The sequence below is a fragment of the Pelmatolapia mariae genome, linkage group LG8 (genome assembly GCF_036321145.2).
Source record: "Pelmatolapia mariae isolate MD_Pm_ZW linkage group LG8, Pm_UMD_F_2, whole genome shotgun sequence".
NCBI lineage: Eukaryota > Metazoa > Chordata > Actinopteri > Cichliformes > Cichlidae > Pelmatolapia > Pelmatolapia mariae.
This window is the reverse complement of record NC_086234.1, coordinates 214,402-240,216: the sequence shown is the minus strand read 5'-3', so window position 1 is coordinate 240,216 and position 25,815 is coordinate 214,402. Positions and strand designations below refer to the sequence as shown.

The following is a 25,815-nucleotide window of genomic DNA, read 5'->3' as shown; positions in this document are numbered from 1 at the left end:
CACACATACACACACAGCGTGAGCTTGGTCTGTATTGATAACCAGCTGATTGATTGAAGAACCTGAAATTGAGGTAATTGGCCACAGGGGCCATTAATACTGTGTGTGTGTGTGTGTGTGTGTGTGTGTGTGTGTGTGTGTGTTAGGGCTATTTAAACATTTGTATCCAGAAATTAAACACTGAGTTTCTGTGAATAAACTAAAACACTTTTTATTTAAATCAAACTGATTTCAAATCACCATGAATGATTATTGATCATTTTGCACCGAGCTGTCTGGCTGAACTCAAGCACAGGACTCAGGAATTAAAGTTCAATGAGTTTATTTACAGTGTTGGTGCAGATAGTGCTATATACAAATTATTTTTGAAGTGCTCAGTTCAAAAGTTCAATATGTGCCAATCCAATCCTCTGAGTCTCCCGAACAGGATCTCATAACATCATCAGTCAACAAACACTCTCAGAACTCCATTGGGCCACAACACTCGGGTGAAGACTGACATTAAGGACCCAGCTTAAATAGCAGACAGCTGATTGCCAGAAGATCTGCTGGTGCTCGATTGATTCATGTGGGTCCAGTACTGGGTCAAGATTCCAGGAGGATCCAGTAGTAGTAGGTCAAAACACCCACACACAGAGAGAAAGAGAGGGAATACAAAGGAGAGGTCACCGAGCATGGTTTTGTCCAGGACTGCCGAACCTAGGAACGCTCTTCAGGGCCTTACACCTCCCTGTCCACCAGATATTGAAGAGCCCCTCCCACAGCACCAGTTGTTCATGATACAGAGGAGGCTGGATGACCATCGATGACTTAGGTGGGTGGGGGGTAGAGTTGGCTGTCTCGAGACCGGTCTTGGTCTCGAGACCACTTTTACGTGGTCTTGATCTTGTCTTGGTCTCGCTGTCTCGGTCTTGCTGTCTCAGATCGACATAGTGGTCGGGAGATTTGGAGTCAACAGTACCCCCCATGACACACAACATAACGTTCGATAATGTGTCATGTGCAAAAGCATCAGCTGTAAGAGCCGTGCTTAGAGAGTGCTTTGTAGTGAATCAGAAGAGTCGACTCCCATTGAGCGAGAGCCGGCTCCTCACTTGATTTCCTTTGGCTGCTCAGCTCTCACACAGTGGCTCAGCTATGCTCCAGTCCCTCCATACTGTGGCCAATCACATGCGAGGATATAGGATAATATCATTATGTGAAAAACAGAGAGGGTGAGAGACGCGACAGTCAAGTGGCGCGTGCGTCTGTCCTCTCAGTAAGTGAGTGAGACAGTAGACAGCGGTGAGGAGGGCTGTGCGAGTGCATCGCAGAAACACATAAATATGCCCGACACCCGTAAACGAAGCAGCATCTGGCTGCAGTTTAAAGACTTCTTTGTATCGGTCTTGGACTCGTCTCGACTTTGTCTTGGTCTTGACTCGGTCTGTCTTGGTCTTGTCTTGGTCTCGATACCCTCTGTTCTTGGTATTGCCTTGATTTTGGTTTAGGCGGTCTTGACTACAAGTCTAGTGGGGGGAGGTTGGCCAGCAGGCACAACGGGCTGCAGATAGAGGATTTTAACTGGGAGACATGATAGATGTTATGAATGTGCATATTGCACTGAAGTTTTAGGTGAACAGAAACTGAGTTGGAGTAAATGGAGTCCAATAAAGTTTGGAGAGAGTTTGTGAGACTCGGTACATAATGTTTTTTGTAGAAAGCCAAACCTTTTATCCTGGACGATAGTGAGGTTCTTCGCTGCGGTGTTGGTCTGTGAGGAACTTGTTTTGCTCTTTTTGACCCAGACCAGTTGAGTGCTCCAAGTGGATGAGTTGGATGATACTACACATCAGAACAGCAGAACTTAGTGGGAAGTTAATTTAGGACCCTGACCGGAAACAATATCCACCCGGATACCATAAAGCCAAAACACATGGTTAGAACCAGTTCCAGACCAGGGACTCAATCTCCCAGGTAAGTAAACATAGCTTCAAGCTAGGGATGAGTGTTAGGTACTTCAAAAATGCATAGTTTAATGTGTAAATGAGACTGGAAGCAGAACTTTGCAGAACTTTATAATTTTGCCCATCAGTATCCCTGCTATTACTGCCAGGCCCTGTCTCTTGGCGGATGAAGACGTGTGTCAAACAGATCTCCTTTTTTGCAGCAACAGAGGCACTCACTCGCTCAGTTGTGTCATGGGCAGGCACGGCAGAGCTGGATCGGTTGCTCTCCGTTGTCAGAGTCAAAGTTCGGGGTCCAAGGCTCTTTAGGGGAAGCTCCTTCAGAGCCGGAAGCAGTGCAGCGCAGGGACCACTAGATTTGTAGTTTTACTTTGGGTGGAATTCACTTATATGATCTGAATACACAAGGTGATTAAGGTATCAAGAGACACAGGAAATTATTTTGCAGATTTCATTTCATCAGATAATCTGTCCAAAAATGCTCCTCATGGCGCTTGCTCCTCCATTCCTGCTTCCACAGCAAAAATCCAAACATCCATGGAATTATCCACAACGCTCCACTCAGCTTGGCCTTGAGAGAATCATTTCTGGGCCGCTGCGTCTGGGTTGGTCGCCTTGTCGTAAACATTTCTGAACCTTTCTGAAGTCTGCGTAGGATAGATCGAGATGTGACTTTAGGACCGCCTGGGCCCACTGGAGACCTCGGTCCCAGTCAAGAGGCTCATGTCATGTTGCCGTGGTGAACATGGTGTGACCTTCACCTGCTCTTTGATTGGATCACAAGTCATGCCATCTGGACAGCATACACCATCGGGACAGGACCCGCAATCAGGACAGGCACACCTTTACAAGGCGACACAGCATCAGAATATTACATGCTTAGGGACAGCATACACCATCATGAGGCAGTGGGTGTCCTGTCCATGATGTACAGATGTGTTACAAACGTGTCACACAGACGGGCATGTAAAACAGACTGAGTGCTGTTGTTTGGTTGTTTCGCGTCTCTTCATCTCTTCAAGCTGATTAATAAATGAAAGACACGTGTAAATAAAACATGAAAGAAAAGGTGAAACTGCTGCACTTTTAAATTTTTTAACACAAATTCATCGACTTCCTGTTTAGTTCTAGTTGAAATAAACATAAAAAATTAAACTCAGGGTTCAATTTTGATGCTGTATTCAATCATGATTTTGGGTTACTGATCCATCATGTGTAGTCTGAGTATTCAGTCAGGTGACCGCTGTCATCATGTGACACTTTAACCTTCTTGCTCCTCAGAACTCCATGACTGCGCTTGAATGACACCATAAGGATGAACCACGAGCATCGCCCTGCCCTGCTCCTCTCCTCCTCTCCTCTCTGCTCCCCACCCTTCCTCTCTCCTGTCCTCCTCCTCATAGTTTTATTTTCCTCCCATACTTCACTTCAGGATGTCATAAATAATCCTGACCGACTTTCTGTTTTTCAGAATAAAATTAGCAATCACCATCTGCATTTATAGCTGTACCCCCCTCCCCAAACACAGACACACACACACACACACACACACACACACACAAAGGAACACACCCAATTTTGTGAATAATTTCACAGCAGGTTTGCTCATTACAACAAGACCAGAGTGGATATCACTGATTAGACATGCAGCACACGCACACACACATGCACAGAGTTCAGTGTGTTTGACTTTATTAATAATTAAGGAGGTGCAGTTTGGGGAGAAAAAAGCTGATTTGATGACAAACCTTTCACCTCTCACCCTCACAGTATTAAGAAGCTACTCTCCTCTTTATGCTCGTCATCCTCATTGGTCTCTCTCACTGTGGCCCCTCCTCCTCTTGTTCTGTTCTACTGCCATTGTTCATCAGCTGTTTCCTCTGTGTTGTCAGGGGAAATGTTTGTGTGTGTGTAATGGTTGTCATTAGTTAACAAAGCACTGTGATCACAGCTCCTGGCCTCTCCTCTTGCTTCGATTGTACCTTCCAGGTGGAGGTGGTATCATTCACACCTTGAAGATGTCCGTCTTCATGGGTGTCACGTGTCACAGCCTGTTGTCCCTTCAGTTTCTGTGTGAATGAAAACCCTGACCAAGGAGATGACTTGGAAACCTCCAAGTCACATACTGGACCACCTTAACTGGCTCTTTTCGATGTGGTGTAGCGACTTGCTGTGAGCTCCTCCTGAATGACTGGACTCCTTACTCGATCTCTAAGGCTTAGCCCAGACGCCATTATTCATTTCTGCCACGCATTCTTTTGGTCACTCCCTGAGCTCGTGGTCATAGTTGAGAATCAACTGTTAAATTTAGCAGCTTTGCCTTCATGCTCCCGTCTTTTCATCACAGTACAGCATCCACAGCACTGCTGGCACTTCACCAATCCACCTGTCAATCTTCCATCTCTGAGGGTGAAGAGCCCAATACATTTGAAGCACGCACTCAACTGTCATCATCTGATGCCAACAGGAGACCCCCACCACTTCACCTAGAAATTCTGCATATAAAATTTATGAACATAATCTGTGACAAAGTCCAACCCTGACAGAGTAATGCCAGTAATAACTGACCTACTGGCAATCCAAGCCAAGCTCTCACCATTGTGGGGAGATACCCCACACTCGCTGAGAACCCCCCGCAGGGCACTGTGAGCCACAGAGTCTGTATGTCAACAAGCAGGAACCGCCACTTGAGTCTGCCTGTGCAGATCCACCCTCCTCAACTTAAAGCATTTTGCAGAGTTGTATCAACCAGGACAGACCCACCAATCCAGAGCCTTGAGAAACTTTATCCTCCCCAACGGAGATTTTTTTAAACTACCTCAGCTACTATAGCCATGGTGCAGTTTCAGCAGAGAACCTCTTTCCCTGCTGAGTCACATGATTTGTTAGAATCAAGTCAACTACCGTATTTTTTGGACCATAAGTGCACTGTCGATGAACGTGTCTGTTTTCATACATAAGGCACATTAAGTGAAACAAAGCAGTCAGATAAGTCAAACTTTACTCAACTCGTTCTTCTTGCTTCCTCCACTTCTGTACCATTGATTCATTAACATTGAATTCTCTCACAGCTGCTCTATTCCCATGTTGTTGCAGTATATTAATGACTAACCTGGTATTGTGGATGGATTATCTCAGTTGTTCTCCTGACTGAAGTTTGGTCCGTTTACGGCATCCTGCCATGCGACTGCATTTGTCCCTAACCATCAGGAACCCTCACGTTAACTTTTATCGAGTGGAAAAAAGTTAGCGTTCATCCTCCAGCTTCACTGTGTTTATGCTAACATAGCTGTGTAGCTAGCGATCACGTAGCACATCATTATATACCAGCTAGCCCAACTTCAGTAACCCTACAAACGTCACTGCTGTTTAGTTTTCTGTCTTCATTTATGTTGGAGGTGATAGCAGAGCTGTACGTTTGAATTTTTCAGAACTCTCTGTCAGAACATGCTATATCATGTTTAGGTGGAAGCTAGCGAACTAACTTCCTGCTAACTTCTAACTCAGTTAAACTTCATAAATCCTGTTTTCATGGATGTTAAACTTAATTGTTACACCTGGTAAAGTATCAACGCTGAACATTTTATTAAAGATTAAAGAAGAGACAGTTTGTAACTCTGTGATGCCGCAGTGTTCGTTTGACTTTGGGACCTGAAGCAGACGGAGTTTGCTGGTTGCAGCCGGATGATTATGTTAGTTTAAATGAATCAACACCCCCGAGTCATTCTAACTACCAGAAATCTCGAAGCACAGGCCGAGGGGGCGGTGTGGCAGCAATTTTGTTACACCAGCTTATTAATTAACGAAAGACCCAGACAGACTTTTAATTCATTTGAAAGCCTGCAGGCTTTCAAATGAATTAAAAGTATCATTAGAAGACATAGCATACATTTTCACTGCTATGCTGATGAGACCCAGCTCTATCTATCCATGAAGCCAGATAACACACACCAATTAGTTAAACTTAATGACCTTGTAGTACCATATCACCCTATTAGAGCACTTCGCTCTCACACTGCAGGCTTACTTGTTGTTCCTATAGTATTTAAAAGTAGAATGGGAGGCAGAGCCTTCAGTTTTCAGGCCCCTCTTCTGTGGAACCAGCTTCCAGTTTGGATTCAGGAGACAGACACTATCTCTACTTTCAAGATTAGGCTTCAAACTTTCCTTTTTGCTAAAGCATATAGTTAGGGCTGGACCAGGTGACCCTGAATCCTCCCTTAGTTATGCTGCAATAGACGTAGGCTGCCGGGGATTCCCATGATGCACTGGGTGTTTCTTCTTCACTCACTATGTGTTAATAGACCTCTCTGCATTGAATCATATCTGTTATTAATCTCTGTCTCTCTTCCACAGCATGTCTTTATCCTGTCTTCCTTCTCTCACCCCAACCAATCACAGCAGATGGCCCCGCCCCTCCCTGAGCCTGGTTCTGCTGGAGGTTTCTTCCTGTTAAAAGGGAGTTTTTCCTTCCCACTGTGGCCAAAGTGCTTGCTCACACGGGGTCATATGATTGTTGGGTTTTTCTCTGTATCTACTGTACAATATAAAGTGCCCTGAGGCGACTTTTGTTGTGATTTGGCGCTATATAAATAAAATTGAATTGAATTGAAGTTTAGGACCCAGATTACTCCGAGGCTCCTGACCATCGTAGCCGTAATGCTCCGACAATCCATTAATCGGTGCGGCTTCGTAGCTTACTAAAGTTGTACTAAAACATGTTTTGACAGATTTTTGAGCGTCGTGTACCACATAAAATTGGTTCAAGGTCAGTAAGCACAACCAGAATTCATGCATAAGGCGCACTGTCGATTTTTGAGAAAATTAAAGGATTTTAAGTGCCCCTTATATTGCGGAAAATAACCCTGGACTTGTTCTGGTCTGCAGTTGGTCATTCTGAAACATTTATCCCAAATTTAACTTTAATTGAAAACTGGGAGAGCGTGGATGGAGGATAATAAAGGAGGTTGGAAAATAAAGAAATAAATGGGATTAGAAGAGGAGGAAGAGGAGGAGAAGAAAGAATGAAGAGAGGAAGTCAGAAAATTAGCCCTAGACACTTCAAACAGAACCAAGCTACCTACTGCTGAGTGTGTGAACATCAATGTGGTTTTAGACAAAGCTGCTTCACACACACACACACACACACACACACACACACACACACACACACACACACACACACACAGTTAATCTCCATTCAGATGCAGATGAATCGTCCTTTTATGCACTGACTGAGAACGGGCGAGCAAACCAGCAAAAAATGGGGAGATGATGAAAGATGTTTTTTTTTTTTCTTTTTCCCATGATGCACTTCAGTCAACTCAGGGAAAATTTTGCTGTTCACAGTAACAACATACCTGTCAGTCACCTGTTATCAGTGTGTGTGCGCTCATGCAAAGCTGTGGTTTCGCTGAAAGCCTGCTGTGTTTTTAATATGGCAGGTTTTTAAAGAACATCGCTCACTCTCCTGAACATCTGTGACTCTGTTTTAACCAATCTGAAATTTAACCGCCCTCAGAAATTAGTGGCTGTGGCAAAAACAACCCTACAAACATTCAGAGGCTGACTTGTCATGGCTGCGCAGCCGGTGTGTTTGAGGAAGGGACTCAAGACACAAGAGAAAACTAAGCTTGACTACAAGCGAGCCGTTTATTTGGCTGAAAAACATGAAGACAAAAAGCAAGGTGAACAGAACTAAAACTGAAACCTAAACTGGGAATAACTAGGAATGACTATGGTAATTAGAACATGACACTGAACGGGAACATGTGAAACGTGGACATGAAGAAAACTAAACCTGACATGAGCATGAACCTGAGGAGGAAGAGAAGAAAGAATAAAGAGAGGAAGTCATAAAATTGGTTGAGAAAAACCCCCCAAAAAAACCCAAGTTTCTGTGACCTGACTTGACATAAACAGACAACCCGAGGACTTAAATACACAAGAGGGGAAACACCCGGGGAGACACAGCTGACACAAATGAACATGACGCCACAGAGGAAGTAAAACAAAACACATTGAACATTGTTTTTTTTTTTTCTGTTGTTATTTCAATTATATTTGCATGTTTGAAATAAATTGTATCTATCTAACATGGAAAAACTAGACTCTTCAAAACAAAGCAGGAAGCATGGAGAGACGTGACAACACCAGCTTGACAATATGGAACACAGACATACGCACAACTAAAAATAAAACACTGAGGACAAGAAAAGACATTAATCAGGAGTTACAGAAGAAACAAAAACTAGAATGAAACACAACTAAATCCTAACTAATAATAGCAGCACACTATTTCCAATTTAACATAAGAAATCAAAACTGCTGGGTCACAGACCCGGCCCCTGACAACTGACCACTTTGGTTATTGTGTCACTTCAGGTAAGCTGAGTGTGTCTCAATATCAATTCAGTCAGTAAAATGGAGAACAGAAAATGTCGAGAGCCTGGAGATGTAGTTAGTTTGCCTCAACAGAAATGATTCGGTAAAGGACTGCAGCTAGCCTCTGAGCCACATAGGCTGTGTGCACAATGTAGCAGTAACAGCTTTAGTTGACAATCAGCCAGAAACACGCATGCAGCGGCCTTTCTTTTTCAGGACAGGGGTACTAAAGGGTTAAAGTGTTTCAGCCATAAATGCAGATGCTGCAGATCCACACACACACTCTGCCTGCACTGCGTGTTGCATTTAAATGTGACACTGATTTAATTTGTCAGCAGAGAAGAAGAGCAGCAGAAAGGAGGAGAAGATGATGTATCATTCATTGCTGAAGGGAGAAAGAACACAAAGATGTTCTGCTTTTCTTTCCTGTCCTCTCTGAAAGATGCCCTCTGCTGGTTAGAGCTCATAACAACACTGACCTGGTCAGCTGATCTTTAAGCCAACACCAACTGAACCCAGATGTTCTGTTGTTCAACATACAAACTAAACACCTCCTGACCAGTCAGCTCAGTGTGCAGATTGAGACTGTCTTGTTAGAGACCGCAGTGACAGTCAGATTTTGGGCCACCTCGGGGGGAGGAATGTCTCACAAGCTGTTTTCTAACTCAGTGATCAGATCAATGAAAGTTTCCAGCTGTTTAAACTATTTGTGATCTGAGGGTAGCCCTACTGCAAGCTAGAAAGAATAAAAGAAGCTGGAACATAGGCCTTTACCTGTTTGTTTGTTTTTATTTCACTTGATAAATAGAGTTGATATAAAGCATCAGAGTTGTTATATTTGGTAAAACCAGATTAATAAAACATTTCCTGAATATGGTGAACAGGTTTTTAGTCCACGCCTCTGAACTGCCAGTACACTGTCTATGGATCACCATGTTGCCTTTTGCTTGTTTTGCTTTCTAATGTTAAAAAATACATTAAAAATATTGTAAATGTACAAGCATTACAGAGAGCCTCATGGCTTCCCAGCATGCACTGGGGCAGGGAACCGATCACTTTCATTTTATCTGTGTGGCTGCAGTTGCTGCTGTTACTGGTCTAGCTTCCCCTGGTATTCACACTTTTGTAATAACATGCCTGATGTGACTGCAGGTGATGCATAAGCTTGTGATTACCTTCACAGTTTTGTTCCTTTGTTTTCTGTGGTGAGGGAGCTTAGCCTCAAATTGTAGCTCTTAATTTATCTGTCATCATTTTTATCTTTATCTGATTTCTGTTAATGACAAAAACAAGACAAATATATATATATATATATATACACAAGTAAATGGCCTGTATTTATATAGCGCTTTTACTAGTCCCTAAGGACCCCAAAGCGCTTTACATATACAGTCATCCACCCATTCACACACACATTCACACACTGGTGATGGCAAGCTACGTTGTAGCCACAGCCACCCTGGGGTGCACTGACAGAGGCGAGGCTGCCGGACACTGGCGCCACCGGTCCCTCTGACCACCACCAGTAGGCAAGTGTCTTGCCCAAGGACACAACAACCGAGACTGTCCAAGCTGGGGCTCGAACCGGCAACCTTCCGATTACAAGGCGAACTCCCAACTCTTGAGCCACGATTGCCCCACTAAATATAAAAACATCTAACAAGGTGACCAGCTCAGAGGAAAAACTACTCCAGTGCACTGAAAAAGTGGGTTTAGGTAGTTATATAAGCTTCCTGTCCTGTGAATGCCTCGGGAGAGATGACAGATAATGAAATGATGTAAAGATTTCAGTCACCTCATCTTCAGCTGAAACCTCAGTTAAACCAGCCTGGAGCCAGTTTAAACCACCTTCACAAGCATCGCTGTGAAAACAGCAGAACCGTCATCTCCATCCTTAACAAGAATATCAACCATCCATTCTCTTCAGTTTATCCTTTTCAGGGCGTGGGGGGGCTGGATCAATCCCAGCTGTCTTAGAGCGAGGGGCAGGGCACACCCTGGACAGGTCGCCAGTCTGTCGCAGGGCTAACACATAGACACAGACAACCATTTGCACCTATGGGCAATTTAGAGTTTCCAATTAACCTACCCTCCCACTCGACCCAGAGAGACCCTAACCTGATGATGGACTGACTCAGGACCTTCTTTCTGTGAGGCAACAGTGCTAACCACTGTGCCACGGTGTTGAATATCAAGGACTCACTGAAACGATCCGTGTTGTGTTGTAGATGTAATGTACTGTGAATGGACCGGCCTTCACAAGCAGAGACACAAGGAGGCGTGGCATCTCATTCTACCCAATCAGCATCGAAGAGTGGCATGGCTCCGGCCAATGATAAGCTGTGAAAGAAGACCAACACCACCCATGCAGGTGAGTATTTATCACATCAATGTTAAGAAGTGATCAACACAATGAACACTTTTTGATGCAGATGTGCTTGTAGCTAGATAGATAAACCCTGAACTGAATTATAAACTTAAATTACAACCCCCAAGTTACCTCTCAGCCTGATGGCTGGTGTTAGAGTAAGAGGAGCCAGATAAGAGCAAGATGTCCTGGTTAGAGATGTCTTGAATGTGTTGAACGGGAGTTAGGGTTACCTGATACGAGATGAGCAGCAGTCTCTCCTACCTGGAGTTTGGAGGAATTGCTGTTCCTGATGCTGAGCGGCTGATGTGAGACAGGTGAACAGGTGTTGCGGTCAGAACCCATCTCTCGCGGTCTTTCAGCAGTGTGTTTCTGGACCTGTTCGTCCCTCTCAGCTCTGCACTGAAAAGTGTCCTGTGTTACCTCTCCAGGTGAGTCTCCAGCTGATCTGTCCATCAGTTTGTCTTTCTGTCCATTCAAGCTGTGCTAATCACATCTCTTCTCTTTCAGGTGATCAAAGAAGTTCAACCTTTTTTTTCTTCACAATTTTCTTCCAGATTCACTTTGCTGACAAACTACAGACACAGTAAGACGGCGTGTCTCTCAGTCTGTCTCTGTTCATCTGTTGTTTGTGTAAATGTGTGTGAGCCATAAACAGAAGCACACTGTGTGTATGAAATGCCTTTGAGCCATGAGAGCAGATTGAAACATTGAAATCTTTGTTTACGCGGACAAAATCAACCATGTGGCAAATGAATATTTCACTGTTGATTATGATGTGCTGTATACAGTAAATGATGGCCATAAAGATCTCGCGTCCATCACAATAATTCACTCCTGTTTCTGTCGGTGTTTTTGGCACAGATAAATAGATATGTTGAAGGCCAGGTTGAGAGCTTCGGCCAGATGTTGAGGTTGATGATCCAAAGCTCTTAGACGGCACTAGCTGCCCTGTCTTAGATTTGAGTCCTGGGACTGACAGGACTATCTGCTGCCTGCTTCAGTGAGGGAGGGATGGTGCATGTTGTAATGGAAATAACTTAAAGAGAAGATGCCACAGATCCTCAGCGAGAAATGAATACTTTGTAAAGCTGCCATTCATACCACACTGATATGCAGTTCAGGTACCTCAGCTGGAAGGGTTATACACCATTACTCAGAAGGTGTACCCTGTCTCCTGCAAATTCTTCATCCAGACTAAACTTAACATTAAATGAAACATTATAATGAACATAAAAGCTAAAAGACAAAGATGAAGTAAATCTAAGCATGTCAAACAATAGCACGTCTTTGCTAAAACCAACCAAACCCCTTACAATACAAAAGAGTCTTTAGAAGGATTTAAAAGAAGACTCTGATGAGGCAAGCCAGAGCTCCTCAGGTGGGTCGTTCCTAACAGTGACTCATCTCTCGACTTTTGTTCCACCTGAGGTGGGAATAGGTGACAGGTTTCCCCTGTGGATTTAAGGATGCACACCAGTTGAGTAGAAGTCCTTTAAAAGTAATAAGTAAAATCCTTTCTGAACAATTCTGGGGGCAATGGGCAGAGCCATTAAAACTGGAGTAATTTGTTCTGTTTTCTTGGTTGTTGGTTGTTTTCTTCTGCTGAACAGCTTGAGTCTATTTAATGATTTCTGATTAAGAAGATGGATGCATTGATGCCATAGTGTGGAAGAGATGTTAGCAACGTATTTTGGACAAAGTGATGGAAATAACATCTAAAGTGAAACCACCACAGTCACAATCAAACTGTGCACTTTTCCTGCTGCTGTGCTGTGAGTGAACAGACATCCTTGTGTGTAACAACAGTAATAATGATATCCCGCCCTAAACAAAATATAACAAGAGAATGGCATTGAAGTTCACATTAAATCACATGCATACTGAGCCATAATTGCATACTATGATCCACAGATAATCTTGTAAATTCATGGTAATTAGCAGCAATTAAACAAATCACTTTCTACAAACTCACTTCTGCCTTATTTCAAATCCTTTTGCTGCTCACTAATAATTAGAGGTTCCACATTTGGCATCACCTTAACTGAACATGAGTGGTGAAACAGATGACGCACAATGAAACAACAATAGAACATAGAACAGTGCCCTCTTCTCTATGAGTGCTCTAACTTTTCCGTACTTTCACTGTTCAATTTGAGGCTCATTAAGTGTTAAATTTGAGGCCATGTAAAGACAACATTTGTTGGGCATCCTTATCTCAAGGGTAGCTGGTCAATCAATCAACAGCTCCACTGCATTCCAAGTCAGCTCATAGGCGAAGCTTCCAGTGTAGTCCATCTTATTCCATGGACATTAATGCAGAAGCTGCTTCCTGTGAGCAAACATTGTCCAATCCAATAACTCCAAGTGTCAGCACATTTAAGAGTGTTTAAGAGTCCAGATATCAGAAAGAGATTACAAATGGAGGTAGTTGTATCTGTTGTTGGCTTTGGTGCAATCCTACCACAGCCTCTTTAAAGTAATGTGATATTCTGTACCTGAAGGTCTGACCATGAAATGGTATTTGGAAACCCGATGGTTAGGGAGATAAATTGAGAGATTAAAAACACCATGCTCTACTGCAGATGAGTCCACGGAGGATAATATCAGTCACCTAAACTTAGGGTTGCCAACCATCCCTTGAAAAACGGAATCGTTCCGTAGTTAGAAACAAAAGTATTGAGCTGAAAAGGGACGCACTTTGTCAAATGGTTTAAAAAAATAATTTCACACACAAAAAAAAGAGCTAAGAAATTCCCCACACTGGGAAGGGTGAAGACAATCGGGTCGCCCAGCCCTGGCCATGAGGCGTCCCTTATTTATTTTTCAGGGAGTTGGCAACCCTACCTAAACTATTGGTACATTTCCATGCAGCCTTTCATGTTCTGACGATCCGACGGCTGTTAAAGTAACTTACACTACAACTACAACATTTTTGGGTTACTTGTGCATGTTCAGCGGTCACCAACCCCCGGGCCACGGACCTGTACCAGTCTGTGAGTCGTTTGGTACTGGGCTGCGAGAGTTGAGGCTCGGGTGTGAAATTGATGGTTTTCATGGTTTTTATTGTTCACTCGGTTTCCCTGGGTCTTTTCCCGTGTTGTAGTCGTGTGTCTTATTTCGAAAGAAATATTTATGTGTTACCATAGTGAGCAGAGAGCATTAAGGGGCAGAGAGGAGGATGTTACTCTCAGTGTTGTTGGCGTATTTCAGGAGGACACTGCTAATAAAGTTACACAGTGAATTTGCGTTTATTATTATATTTACAAAATATCACAGTTTTTGTCTCGGTTGTATCATTTTATCTTTTTGTATTCAATTCAATTTAATTTTATTTATACAGCGCCAAATCACAACAACAATCACCTCAAGGCGCTTTATATTGTACAGTAGATCCTACAATAATACATACAGAGAAAAACACAACAATGTGACCCCCTATGAGCAAGCAGTTTGGAGACAGTGGGAAGGAAAAACTCCCTTTTAACAGGAAGAAACCTCCAGCAGAACCAGGCTCAGGGAGGGGCGGGGCCATCTGCTGTGATTGGTTGGGGTGAGAGAAGGAAGACAGGATAAAGACATGCTGTGGAAGAGAGACAGAGATTAATAACAGATATGATTCAATGCAGAGAGGTCTGTTAACACATAGTGAGTGCAATATGCTTTAGCAAAAAGGAAAGTTTGAAGCCTAATCTTAAAAGTAGAGATAGTGTCTGTCTCCTGAATCCAAACTGGAAGCTGGTTCCACAGAAGAGGGGCCTGAAAACTGAAGGCTCTGCCTCCCATTCTACTTTTAAATACTCTAGGAACAACAAGTAAGCCTGCAGTGTGAGAGCCAAGTGCTCTAATAGGGTGATATGGTACAAAAAAAGGTTGGGGGACCCTGGGTTAAATTGTCCAGAGAGCAAATAGCCTAATGTACCTCTGAGGGTCCTGACTCTATTGCACAGCAAGTTCATGTTGGTAGCATCCCTTGTCTGCCCTACTTCTTTCCTGTCTAAGGCTCAAGGCAGATCCCCTTGGAGTACAGATGGAGCCGTGTAAAACGTAAAATGACCTTCATGATCATTAGGTTTTTGTTTATACAGCACCAATTCACAACAACAGCCATCTCGAGGCACTTAAAGCTGAAGAATGTTAAAAATAAATAAATAGCAAAGCAGGTAGAAAGAAGCCATCAAACATACTGATCATTTGCGTTGAAACTTCACCTGCTGTCTGACAGAGGGTAAAGGAGCATGAAGTCATGAATCTATAAGAATTCTTGAATTCTTTAAAAAGTGGAAATCAATGATTTCAGAGTAGAACTCATTCTTGAATCATTTCAGAAGTTAACCCTTTAGTTTACCGTGTTTCAACTCTTCAGCAGTAAAAGTTAGGGTGTGAGTAGGTTTGGTCAGGATTAGGTTAGTCTGCAGAGCGAAACAGATCTGACTTCATCATCCTGTCACTGATCGTTTCTGACATCACGCTCTCATGACCCATGTTTCTGTTGTCACAATGTTTCATCTTCTCACAGAGGATCAAACATTGAGCCTTAGGAATTCTGTTCATCTGTCACATATTTTTAGCTTTTTACATTTTTACTCTCACAGTCAAACTAGGAAGAGAGTCGTTACTGAGCAGATAAATTAGAGTTCAGGAGGTCAAAGGAGAGCCACTTGGCTTGTTTGACTGTTTTCCTTGCAGTTCTTCAATGAGTTCACCTGTTGGAGAAAGTCTGTGCTGCCCAGTTCAGATCCAGGTATCCTGTATGAGCAATAAGTTTTATTTGTTTTGTTTGTCAGGGAAACGAGGAACAGGTGGAGGAAAGCTTTCCTATCAAGGAGCGTTACTGCTGAGGACAAAGAAACCAGAAGACAAACAGGTGAGGATCCATTTAAATCAAAATAAAACTCAGATAATTCTAGCAAAATTACAACCTTTCTTTCTGTAAAGACTTAAAGCTGTTTAACACAAAATCACCTGAAATGGGTATCTTTCCATTATCTGGGTTCAACAACAATCAGGATACTGAGTCACACAAAGTTGGCCACAGTCACACAAGCCTGAAACCCAGTAGGCAACCCCCTGGCAACCGTAGGTCTCAAGGAAATATGTATATTCCTAGACTGGTTGGTGAGTGGTTTTTGAAAGTTGTTAGGTTAAATGGGTCTTAAAGAGAGAGCTGCACCAAAAACCTCCTTAGAATCGCTTTGGTCATTACTGGATTTTACTTTAGCCCATAGCTTGTCTAGAAAAGATGCACTTGTCTGCAAACATTCACCATTTACTTTAGGAGGAGCTCTAATGAAGCATGAGATAAGAGCGATGCAAAGTGGAAAACAGAGAACCTTCTCTATTTTCAGTTTGTGTTACACTTTCTGCAGTGTCATTACTACTTAGGGAATAGTTTCAGTGTTCACAGATAAAACAGCATCCTACAAACTACTAACAACCACATCAACATGCTAGCAACCAAAGCAACTCCAAGGAGTTTTTTTTGTGCAGCACCATATATCTCTTTGAGGTCAATTTCATTCTAGCATCTGCTAGTAACTTTACTCAATCACTCTGGAACTGGTCACAGAAGGGACATCAAATGAATGACTAATGTTCATTTGATGAGGGTTATAGATGTTTTTCTTTTTTTTTTGCAGTCTTGGTGATGTTTAACAGTCTGAAAGTAAATGTCTTGATGCATGCTCAATCATCCAGGTAAGGAAATCCCAAAAGTTGATTCTGTTCATCTGGACGTGGCGTTTTCAGTGGGAGAAATGTTTCGTCACTCATCCACGTGACTTCTTCCAACCTTATAAACAGTACCTTAAGTGTTTGTTGTTTTTGTTGTTGCTGATGATGATCAATGGTCATGGCAATTTGCGTATTAAGTATCAAGGAACTGACCTTCCAGCCTATTGTTCACCAGTGGGACAGTTTCAGTCATTGTGCAAATGTCCTGTTTATAAGGTCGGAAACTTGCAGTCAGCCGAGACTGGAGAAGTCACTTGGATGAGTGACGAAACATTTCTCCCACTGAAAACGTCCAGATGAACAGAATCAAACTTTTGGGAGTCTGAAAGTAAAGAATATGAAAACAGAATTCAAATGTAGCTCTAGATTACTGTGTAAAGCCAAAAACTACAAACAAAAGCCCAATTTTTGATCCATATATTGATGCTTGTAGAACAATAACATTGTTGTGTGTGTGTGTCTGCTGCAGTGTGTCAGTGTGTCTGTACACAAAGAAGAGGATGATGATGAAGAGGAGGAGGAGATAAGAGAAGGAAGAAGGAAAGACAAGCGCCCTGTCGCCTCAACTCCTGTGCCTGGGTCCCCATGGTAACCATTGTTCTGTAACATTATTGTTGTTATTGATGATTATTGATTTTTCAGACATGTTTTAGCCTAAATTCATAAAAAATTCATCAGTGGCTGATCTGGACGTTTCCGCTGTTTGTACTGTGACTCCTCTCTGGTGTTACCACGGCAACCATGAACCGATGCAGTCATCTGGTTGTTTTGTGTTTTAAAGGTAAGACTGCAAACAAAAAAAACAACGGCGCTGAGGATGCTGATTGTACAGACTGTCATCTGTGCGTCTGAGAAAAATCATGCCCCTCAGTCTGTAGCAACTATAACTTCACTTTTCTGTTTTTCAGGTCATGTTTGTGTTACTGTATGAATACAAAAGTTGAATCATTTAATCACAGAATATTTGTCTTGTTTTATTAGAGAATGACAGAGCAGTCATCCATCTTTACCATTATCTTCCACAGCCACTAAATTTCAGTCTGGCTTTAAACATAGCACTGAACAGCTCTGCTGAGAGTCCTTGATGATCTTCTCCTAATTGCCGATTCAGGTCATTCTGCGGTCTTAGTCTTACTGGACTTGTCCTCAGCCTTTGACGTGGTGGGCCATGATATTCTACTAACGAGGTTAGAACATACAGTTGGCATTAGAGGTGACGCCCTTAACTGGTTTAAATCCTATTTTTCAAACAGGTCCTCCTCTGTCACTCTGGGTACCTATTCTTCCTCTGCTGCATCCTTCTGCTCTGGCGTGCCTCAAGGCTCTGTGTTGGGCCCAATGTTATTCTCACTGTATATGCTACCTCTAGCCTTAATCTTTGAAAAATACAACATGTCATTTCATTCTATGCTGATGATATACAAATTTACTTCCAGCTAACTGACGATGTTGCTCTGTCACTGCACTGCTTCCTAGAGTGCATGAGAGAAGTCAAAGTATGGCTTTTGGGCAATTCTCTTATCTTAAATGAAAAGAAAATTGTGGTGTTTGAGAGTCATTTCCCCCGGGGCCAGCTAGTTGATACCTTTGGATCCCTCGCCACTTTTCTCTCTGACACTGTTAGTAATCTAGGTGTGCTGCTGGACAGCTCTTTCAAATTTGACAAACAAGTGTCCTGTGTAGTCAAATCTAGCTTCTACCAACTGCGTCTTATTTCAAAGGCTAAGCATTACGTACCACATAAGGATCTTGAAAAGCTTATTCATGCCTTTGTGACCTCTAGATTGGATTACTGTAATTCCCTTTACTTTGGTCTCCATGCTGCTCTTCTCCATACATTACAGCTTGTCCAAAATGCCGCGGCACGCCTTTTGACCGGTACCGGAAGGTTTACCTCTATCACCCCTGTCCTTGCTGATTTGCACTGGCTTCCCATCAAATACCGCATCGAATTTAAAATATTGCTGCTTACCTTCAAAATTATAAATAATACAGCACCTAGCTATCTGGTTGAACCATACACCCCTGGGAGAGCCCTCAGATGATGCGGCCAATTACTCTTGGTACAGCCTAGATCTCGGCTTAAGACCAGAGGTGACCGTGCGTTTGCCCTGGTTGCACCTAACCTGTGGAATAACCTTCTCATTGCTGTTCACGTGTCTGACTCCATCCAATCATTTAAATCATGATTACAAACTCAGTTATTTAATCTTGCTTTCCTGGTTAGTTAACGCCTGTATTTTATACTTAATTCCAATTTTATCTTTCTATAGATCTTCGTCTACTTAAAACCTGTGTGTTTTAGCAAGTTTACTTTGTTAATGTTCTTAAATTTTAATGTTGTAACCTGCTGTTTTATTGTGAAGCACTTTGGTATACCGTTGGTTTTTAAATGTGCTATATAAATAAAGTTGCATTGTATTGTCCTTTTGTGGTAGTGAGTTGAGGGCTCTGACTGCTTGGGGGAAGAAGCTCTTGCAGTGTCTGGTCGTTACGGTTTTAATGCTGTGAAACCATCTGCCAGGAGGGAGAACAGTGCATGTGAGGGGTGGAGAGTGTCCTTCACTATGCTGTTAACACGTCAGATGATGTGCCTGTTGTAGAGTTGGGAGATGGGTGGGAGAGGGCCTCCAATGATCCTCTCTGCTGTTCTCACTATCTGCTGCAGAGACTTTTTCAGCGAGGGTCCAGTTCCCGTACCAGATAGTGATGTCGCAGCAGAGGACGCTCTCAGTGGTTAACTGGTAAAATGATGTGAGGATGGGAGGAGGGAGACTGGCCTTCTTCAGTTTCTTAAGAAAGTGAAGACGTTGTTGGGCTTTCTTCATGATGGTGGTGGTGTTCAGGTTCCAGGAGAGGTCATCTGATATGTGCACACCCAGGAACTTCACACTGTTGACCATCTCAACAGCAGACCCGTTGATGTGCAGTGGGGTGTTGGTCGTTGAGCTCTTCCTGAAGTTAACTCTTCTCTTTAGTCTTCTGAACATTTAGAGACAGGCTGTTGTACTGACACCAGTCCACCAGGTGTTGTACCTCCTCTCTGTATTCAGACTCATCGTTGTTGGTGATGAGACCCACCACTGTTGTGTCATCTGCAAACTTGATGATGTGATTTGAGCTGTAGTGTGCAGTATAGTCATGTGTTAGCAGGGTGAACAGGAGTGGACTAAGCACACAGCCCTGCAGCGATCCTGTACGCAGTCTGAGGACTTTGGAGGATTTATCTCCTATGGAGACAGACTGGGGCCTGTCAGTTAGGAACTCCAAGATCCAATTGCAGAGGGAGGTGTTTATTCTTAGTAAATCCAACTTCTTTACCAGCTCCTGGGGAATGACTGTGTTGAATGCTGAGCTGAAGTCAATAAACAGCATTCTGACATAAGTGTCCTTTTTGTCGAGATGGGAGAGAGAAAGGTGAAGAGCAGATGAGATGGCATCATCTGTGGAGCGGTTTGGGCGGTAAGCAAACTGTAGCGGGTCCAGATTCAGTGGAAGCTTTAATGTGCCTCAATAACAGCCTCTCAAAGCACTTAGTGATGGTTGGCGTAAGCGCCACTGGCCGGTAGTCATTGAGGCAGGACACAGTGGACTTCTTTGGCACTGGGATGATTTACGTGGTTTTGAGGCAGGCAGGTACCACAGCTGAGCTCAGTGATGTGTTAAGGATGTTCGTGAGGATGCCTGCGAGCTGGTCAGCACACTCCCGAAGCACCTGGCCAGGTATTTTGTCAGGTCCTGCAGCCTTTTGCGGGTTTACTCTGCGAAGTGTCATCCTGACATCTGCTGTGGACAGACAGAGTACTTGGTCATTGGGAGAGGGGGGCATCTTCCTTGCTGGCTCTTTGTTCTCTGCCTCAAAACATGTAAAGAAGTCCTGCAGGGAGGGATCACTGCTGCATGCTGGAGGTGTTGGCTTGTAGCCCGTGATTGATTGGATGCCCTGCCACATGCGCCGAGTGTCCTTTGTACTTGTGAAATGTGTGTTGATCTTATCTGCATACTGCCGCTTTGCCTCTTTGATGGCTGGTGATAGGTCTGCTCTGGCTGTAGTGTAAGCTTCTCTATTTTTGGACTTAAAGGCAGAGTCTCGGATTTTCATCAGGTTGTGTAGCTTTGCAGAGAACCAGGGTTTATGGTTTGCATAGGTGATGACGGTCTTGGAGACAGTGACATCCTCAATTTATTTGCTGATGTAGCTGGTTACACACTGAGTTGTGTACTCCTCCAGGTCCACGGTGTCTGTGTATGTAGCAGTTTCTCTAAACATATCCCAGTCTGTGCATTCAAAGCAGTCTTGGAGAACAGGTATGGCCCCCGCCTGGCCATGTTCTCACCTCTCTCAGGACCTTCTTGCTGTGAGGCAACAGTGCTAACCACCGTGCTGCATATATATGCTGCCCAGTTTGGTACTTGATGTACTTATTATATATAAGCAGCTCATATTTCATGCTTGAAAAGGAGGAAGAAGTGTAAATTAATCTAATCCCATCCTCTTTATTCAGTAACTCCTATATTCATCGTCCTTTAAGTTAACCTTCCCATGTCTCATGTACACGTGGTGTAGGAGCCATTTTCCTTATGTGTGCCGCTAGGGGTCACCTTTTGTGTTTTACCATATGGTGTGTCTATGTGAACGTATTTAAGGTAGCGCACGTAATTAGCGGCAGGTGTGTTGTTGTTGGGAAGGAGCAAACAGTTTGTGACCGCTGTGCTGTTCTGATAAATGGTGTTGGATGAAGAGAACTGTTAACAACAAATGCAACTGATGGAAATGGGATAAAGATGTTAAATGGAGAAGATAAGTACGGCTGTTGGACTGTAACAGGTTTCATTCATAACAGTGGCATCGCGTCACCCCCGCCAACGAACACCTCAGAGGCTTCAAGCGTAGCCTCTACACATACATTTACATTCATATACATGTACACAGAGTACTTCCATACAGTACATACCCCATAATCGTTATACCATATTTAATAAGCAAACCTATTTATAATATAGGAAGTATATGTGTGTATCTACCCATCTATCAGTGTTGTGGTTACTTTCATATATATCGATGTGCATGTACATGCCGAGGCATTATTGTAAATGTGTGAAAGGAGCTGTTAAGTGCACAAAATATGTGTTATACAGACATTCTTTTATTTTTTCATTCTTTTGTTTGTATTCTTCCCTGCGAGACTGAAGCTCCACATAATTAGCTTGTCAGTAAGGATCAATAATCAGAGATGTTTCAGCCCGGTTTGACCTCCACCCTGTCAAAAGTCTTCATGGGAGGAGACTCAAGATGGAGCTCAGGGTAGATGATTCACTTCTGATGATTGGCCCTTATCTAGAGGGCAGTGAGGCTCATAGTATGACCCTCGTTTCGTGATTCACCCATGTGTGTCTTCAGGTGTGTGGTCTGGACTGGAGATGATAGAGTGTTCTTCTTCAATCCCACAATCCATCTCTCTGTGTGGGAGAGACCGGGAGAGCTGATTGATCGAGACATCAGCCGCATCATCGAGGACCCGCCCCACAAGAGAAAGAAGACCTCACCTTCAGGTCTGACCCTCACCTCTCTATCCTTCACCTGTGTCTCAGCTGTCTCACTTCACTCTTTAACTGTGGATTTTACATCTTCATGACAGAAATCAGCTCTAGCTGTCAATCAACTGGTCTCCATAGGAATGATGAAGATGAAGATGATGACCTTAAACACAGCACCAAGAGGAACAGGTGAGTCTAAAAGATGCAGGAGGTGAAAGTGTTTTTGTTTATTTTGTTAGTAAAAGTAAAGATGTTGCTTTGCTGATGTCATCACCAACCTGTGCCTCAAGAGATGGCAGTTTGTCTCGTAATCGGAAGGTTGCCAGTTCGAGCCCTGGGTCGGACAGTCTCGGTCGTTGTGTCCTTGGGCAAGATACTTCACCCGTTGCCTACTGGTGGTGGTCAGAGGGCCCCTGTCAGTGCACCCCAGGGCAGCTGTGGCTACAATGTAGCTTGCCATCACCTGTGTGTGAATGGGTGGATGACTGAACGTAGTGTAAAGTGCTTTGGGTTTCTTAGGGACTAAGTAAAGCGCTATAGAAATACAAGCCATTTACCATTTTTACCATCATTGGTTCTTTATTTTTAGAACAGAGGAGTCGATGTCTCTCGTTCCCCATCCAGGAGGGGTTCAGCTCCTCCCACTGGAACTCCGGATCGCTCACTTCAAGGAAATGATGCTGGAGAGAGGGGTAACATTAAACTCAACACACATGCTGTACACAAGCTGTTAGAGTGAATTGTTAAATGTTTGTCATTTTTATGCTTACCATCCCTACGAAAGGAATTTCACTGTCCCCCTCCCCAGATTCTCGAGGTTCTGGGTGGGGGGCTGTAGTCTTTTATTACAGGCAACATCCTTGTGAAGGTCTTTTTTGATGTAAGCTTCCTGCCCAGCAGGAGGTCTCACACACACACACACACACACACACACACACACACACACACACACACACACACACACACACACACATTCTTACCTACATACAGAAGTTCACACATATACATATAATGCCTTAGAACCATGTGGGCGTTGCTTTGCTGTGTTTTGTGTGAACTGTCTCTCAATAAAAGGCAGCGAGAGGAGGCCGGATTTGGGGTCATTTTCGTGCTGGACACAGATGAGGCCTCCCTTGCGCAAGTAATCGATCGAACGCTGTTGCCTTGTTTTCTTTCATGATGAATAAGTCTCTAGAACTAGCGGGGTTTGTGGGAACAGACCCAACACAAGCACTCATTGAGGTACAATTACACCTGAAGTACAAATGTTTCACTCAAAACTGGAAATACTGTGAAACTCTCGGGATACGGCAACATTTTACAGGTAAAAGAAGTGTATCTACCTGCATGAAAGCTGGTGCATCAACGGGACAATTATAAGCAGTCACTGCTCCCTGAACCTCTACAGAGAGAGCTAACAGTAGTGATCATCACAGCTGTGTACATTCCACCTGATGCCAATGTAAACACAGCGCTATCTATCCTGCTGAACACCATTAACGAACAGCAGCGGGCCCACCCTGACGGTGTTCACATAATTGCAGGTGACTTTAATAAGGCTAAGGTTAATAAGGCTCCCAAAGATTTATCAGCATGTCAAATGTCCCACTAGGGGAGAGAAAACTCTAGACCATGTTTACTCCAACATCAAGCATGCGTATAGAGCCATGCCCCTCCCCCACCTCAGCCAGTCGACCACCTCTCCCTCCTGCTCTCCCCAGCCTACACCCCCCTCAGACGCAGTGCCAGGCCCACCACAAAGACTGTTACAACATGGCCTGAAAATGCTCTCTCCAAACTACAGGACTGCTTCACACAGACAGACTGAGACAGATTTGAACACCAGGACCAGAAACTTCCACAGGATCAGTGCTGGACTATATCAAGTGCTGTATTGGAAATATGACTTTGGACAAAAGCATTCAGGTTTTCCCAAACCAAAAACCCTGGATGACCCACGAGGTCTGCACACTCCTCACGCACGCTTCTTCGCCTGCTTTGAAACACAACAACAGCAGCGCTCATCTGCTTCAGCCCTGCTCCCATCCTCATCCTCACCTGGTTCCTGCACCGCTCCATTCACTGTAACGGAGCACGATGTCAAACGTGTGCTCCTAGCAGTGAATCCCAGGAAGGCGGCCGGTCCAGACGGAGTACCTGGCAAGGTGCTAAGAACATGTGCCCACCACCTCACCCTCATCTTCACCAGACTCTTCAACCTCTCACTGGATCAGGCAGCCATCCCATCCTGTCTAAAATCAGCCACAATCATCCCAGTGCCAAAGAAGTCTCCCATCACCAGCCTGAATGATTACCGCCCTGTGGGCCTCATGCCGGTGATCATGAAATGCTTTGAGAGACTAGTCCTTCAGCACGTCAAGGATTACCTCCCCCCAAAATTCGACCCCCACCAGTTTGCATACCGCGCAAACAGATCCACAGAAGACGCCATCACCCTCCACTCTGTGCTGAGTCACCTAGAACAGCAGCAGAGCTACGTCCAAATGCTCTTTGTGGACTACAGCTCAGCCTTCAATCATCCCGAACATCCTCATCACCAAACTGGTCACTCTTGGCCTACCCCCTCTCACATGTGTCTGGATAAAGGACTTTCTCACAAACTGGCCCCAGACTGTGAGGCTCCACCCTCATCTCTCCTCCACTCGCACACTGAGCACCAGCTCCCCACAGGGCTGTGTGCTGAGCCCCCTCCTGTATTCTCTCTACACCCACGACTGCAGTTAGACCCACAACAACAACCTCATCATCAAGTTTGCTGATGACACCACGGTAGTCGGACTCATCTCAAAGGGAGACAAGGCAGCCTGCAGAGAGGAAGTCCTGAAGTTGGCAGAGAACAACCTGGCACTGAACACCAAGAAAACCAAAGAGGTCAGTGTGGACTTAAGGAGGGACAGCACTGACTTAGCCCCCCTTTACATCAACGGGGAGTGTGTGGAGAGGGTCCACACGCTCCGGTTCCTTGGTGTCCTCATCTCTGCTGACATCTCCTGGACAGACAACATCTCAGTGGTCGTCAAGAAGGCCCAACAGTGGCTGCACTAAGGCAGACAGCGAGACTTCAGAGTGTAGTCAAGGCAGGACAGAAGATCATCAGCTGCCCTCTAATTCAATTCAATTTTATTTACACAGCGCCAAATCACAACAACAGTCGCCTCAAGGCGCTTTATATTGTAAGGTAGACCCTACAATAATACATACAGAGAATGTATTATTGTATTGTATCTCCCCTCCCTGATGGACATTCATTCCTCCCGCTGCCTCAACAGAACAACAAACACCATCAAGGACAGTCCCACCCTGGCTTTGACCTGTTCAGCCTGCTTCTCTCAGGGAAGCGCTACAGGTGCATCAGCACAAAGACCCACAGACTCAAGAACAGTTTCTTCCCAAAGGCCATAACCATCAGTCCCACCCTCTGATTTTTCCCATGTCCATCTGTAAACCACCACTGTGCAATACTAAATTCTATGTGCAATGACCCGAACTGTATTTATTTACATATGTACTTTTTTCTTTTTTACACCGGATTGTATATTTGTAGATTTTATACATTTTTGTTCCTGTTGATACTGTTCATATGTATATAGTGCTGCAGAACTGTGCACCGCCCCACACACATGTTTGTACTGGGTTGAAGATGCTCTGTATCTCAACGTACAACTGTATGGTGACAATAAAGGCATTCTATTCAATTCTATTCAATTTTCAATTCATTGCATAGTAATGCAGATGATCATGGCAAAGAGTGAAGGCGAGGAGTGCTGCTCTGCCGGTAACGAGGCGGTAACGAGCTGCAGGTGCGAGGGGTGGATTCAGGCTTGA

General features: G+C 44.0%; 1 protein-coding gene across 4 annotated transcripts in view; it reads left to right on the top strand.

The window, feature by feature from the left end:
- tcerg1l (transcription elongation regulator 1 like) overlaps positions 1 to 25,815 on the top strand; it is a 91,325-nt gene that overhangs the window by 42,141 nt on the left and 23,369 nt on the right. For 3 of the 4 annotated variants that reach the window (XM_063482366.1, XM_063482368.1, XM_063482365.1), the window contains 8 exons: positions 10,559 to 10,701; positions 11,061 to 11,129; positions 11,209 to 11,284; positions 15,486 to 15,565; positions 16,901 to 17,019; positions 21,833 to 21,984; positions 22,071 to 22,158; positions 22,559 to 22,661. In XM_063482366.1, the coding sequence (XP_063338436.1) occupies positions 10,559 to 10,701; positions 11,061 to 11,129; positions 11,209 to 11,284; positions 15,486 to 15,565; positions 16,901 to 17,019; positions 21,833 to 21,984; positions 22,071 to 22,158; positions 22,559 to 22,661 (830 nt within the window). The remainder of the gene's footprint in view (positions 1 to 10,558; positions 10,702 to 11,060; positions 11,130 to 11,208; positions 11,285 to 15,485; positions 15,566 to 16,900; positions 17,020 to 21,832; positions 21,985 to 22,070; positions 22,159 to 22,558; positions 22,662 to 25,815) is intronic. The other variant, XM_063482367.1, reaches the window with a different exon arrangement.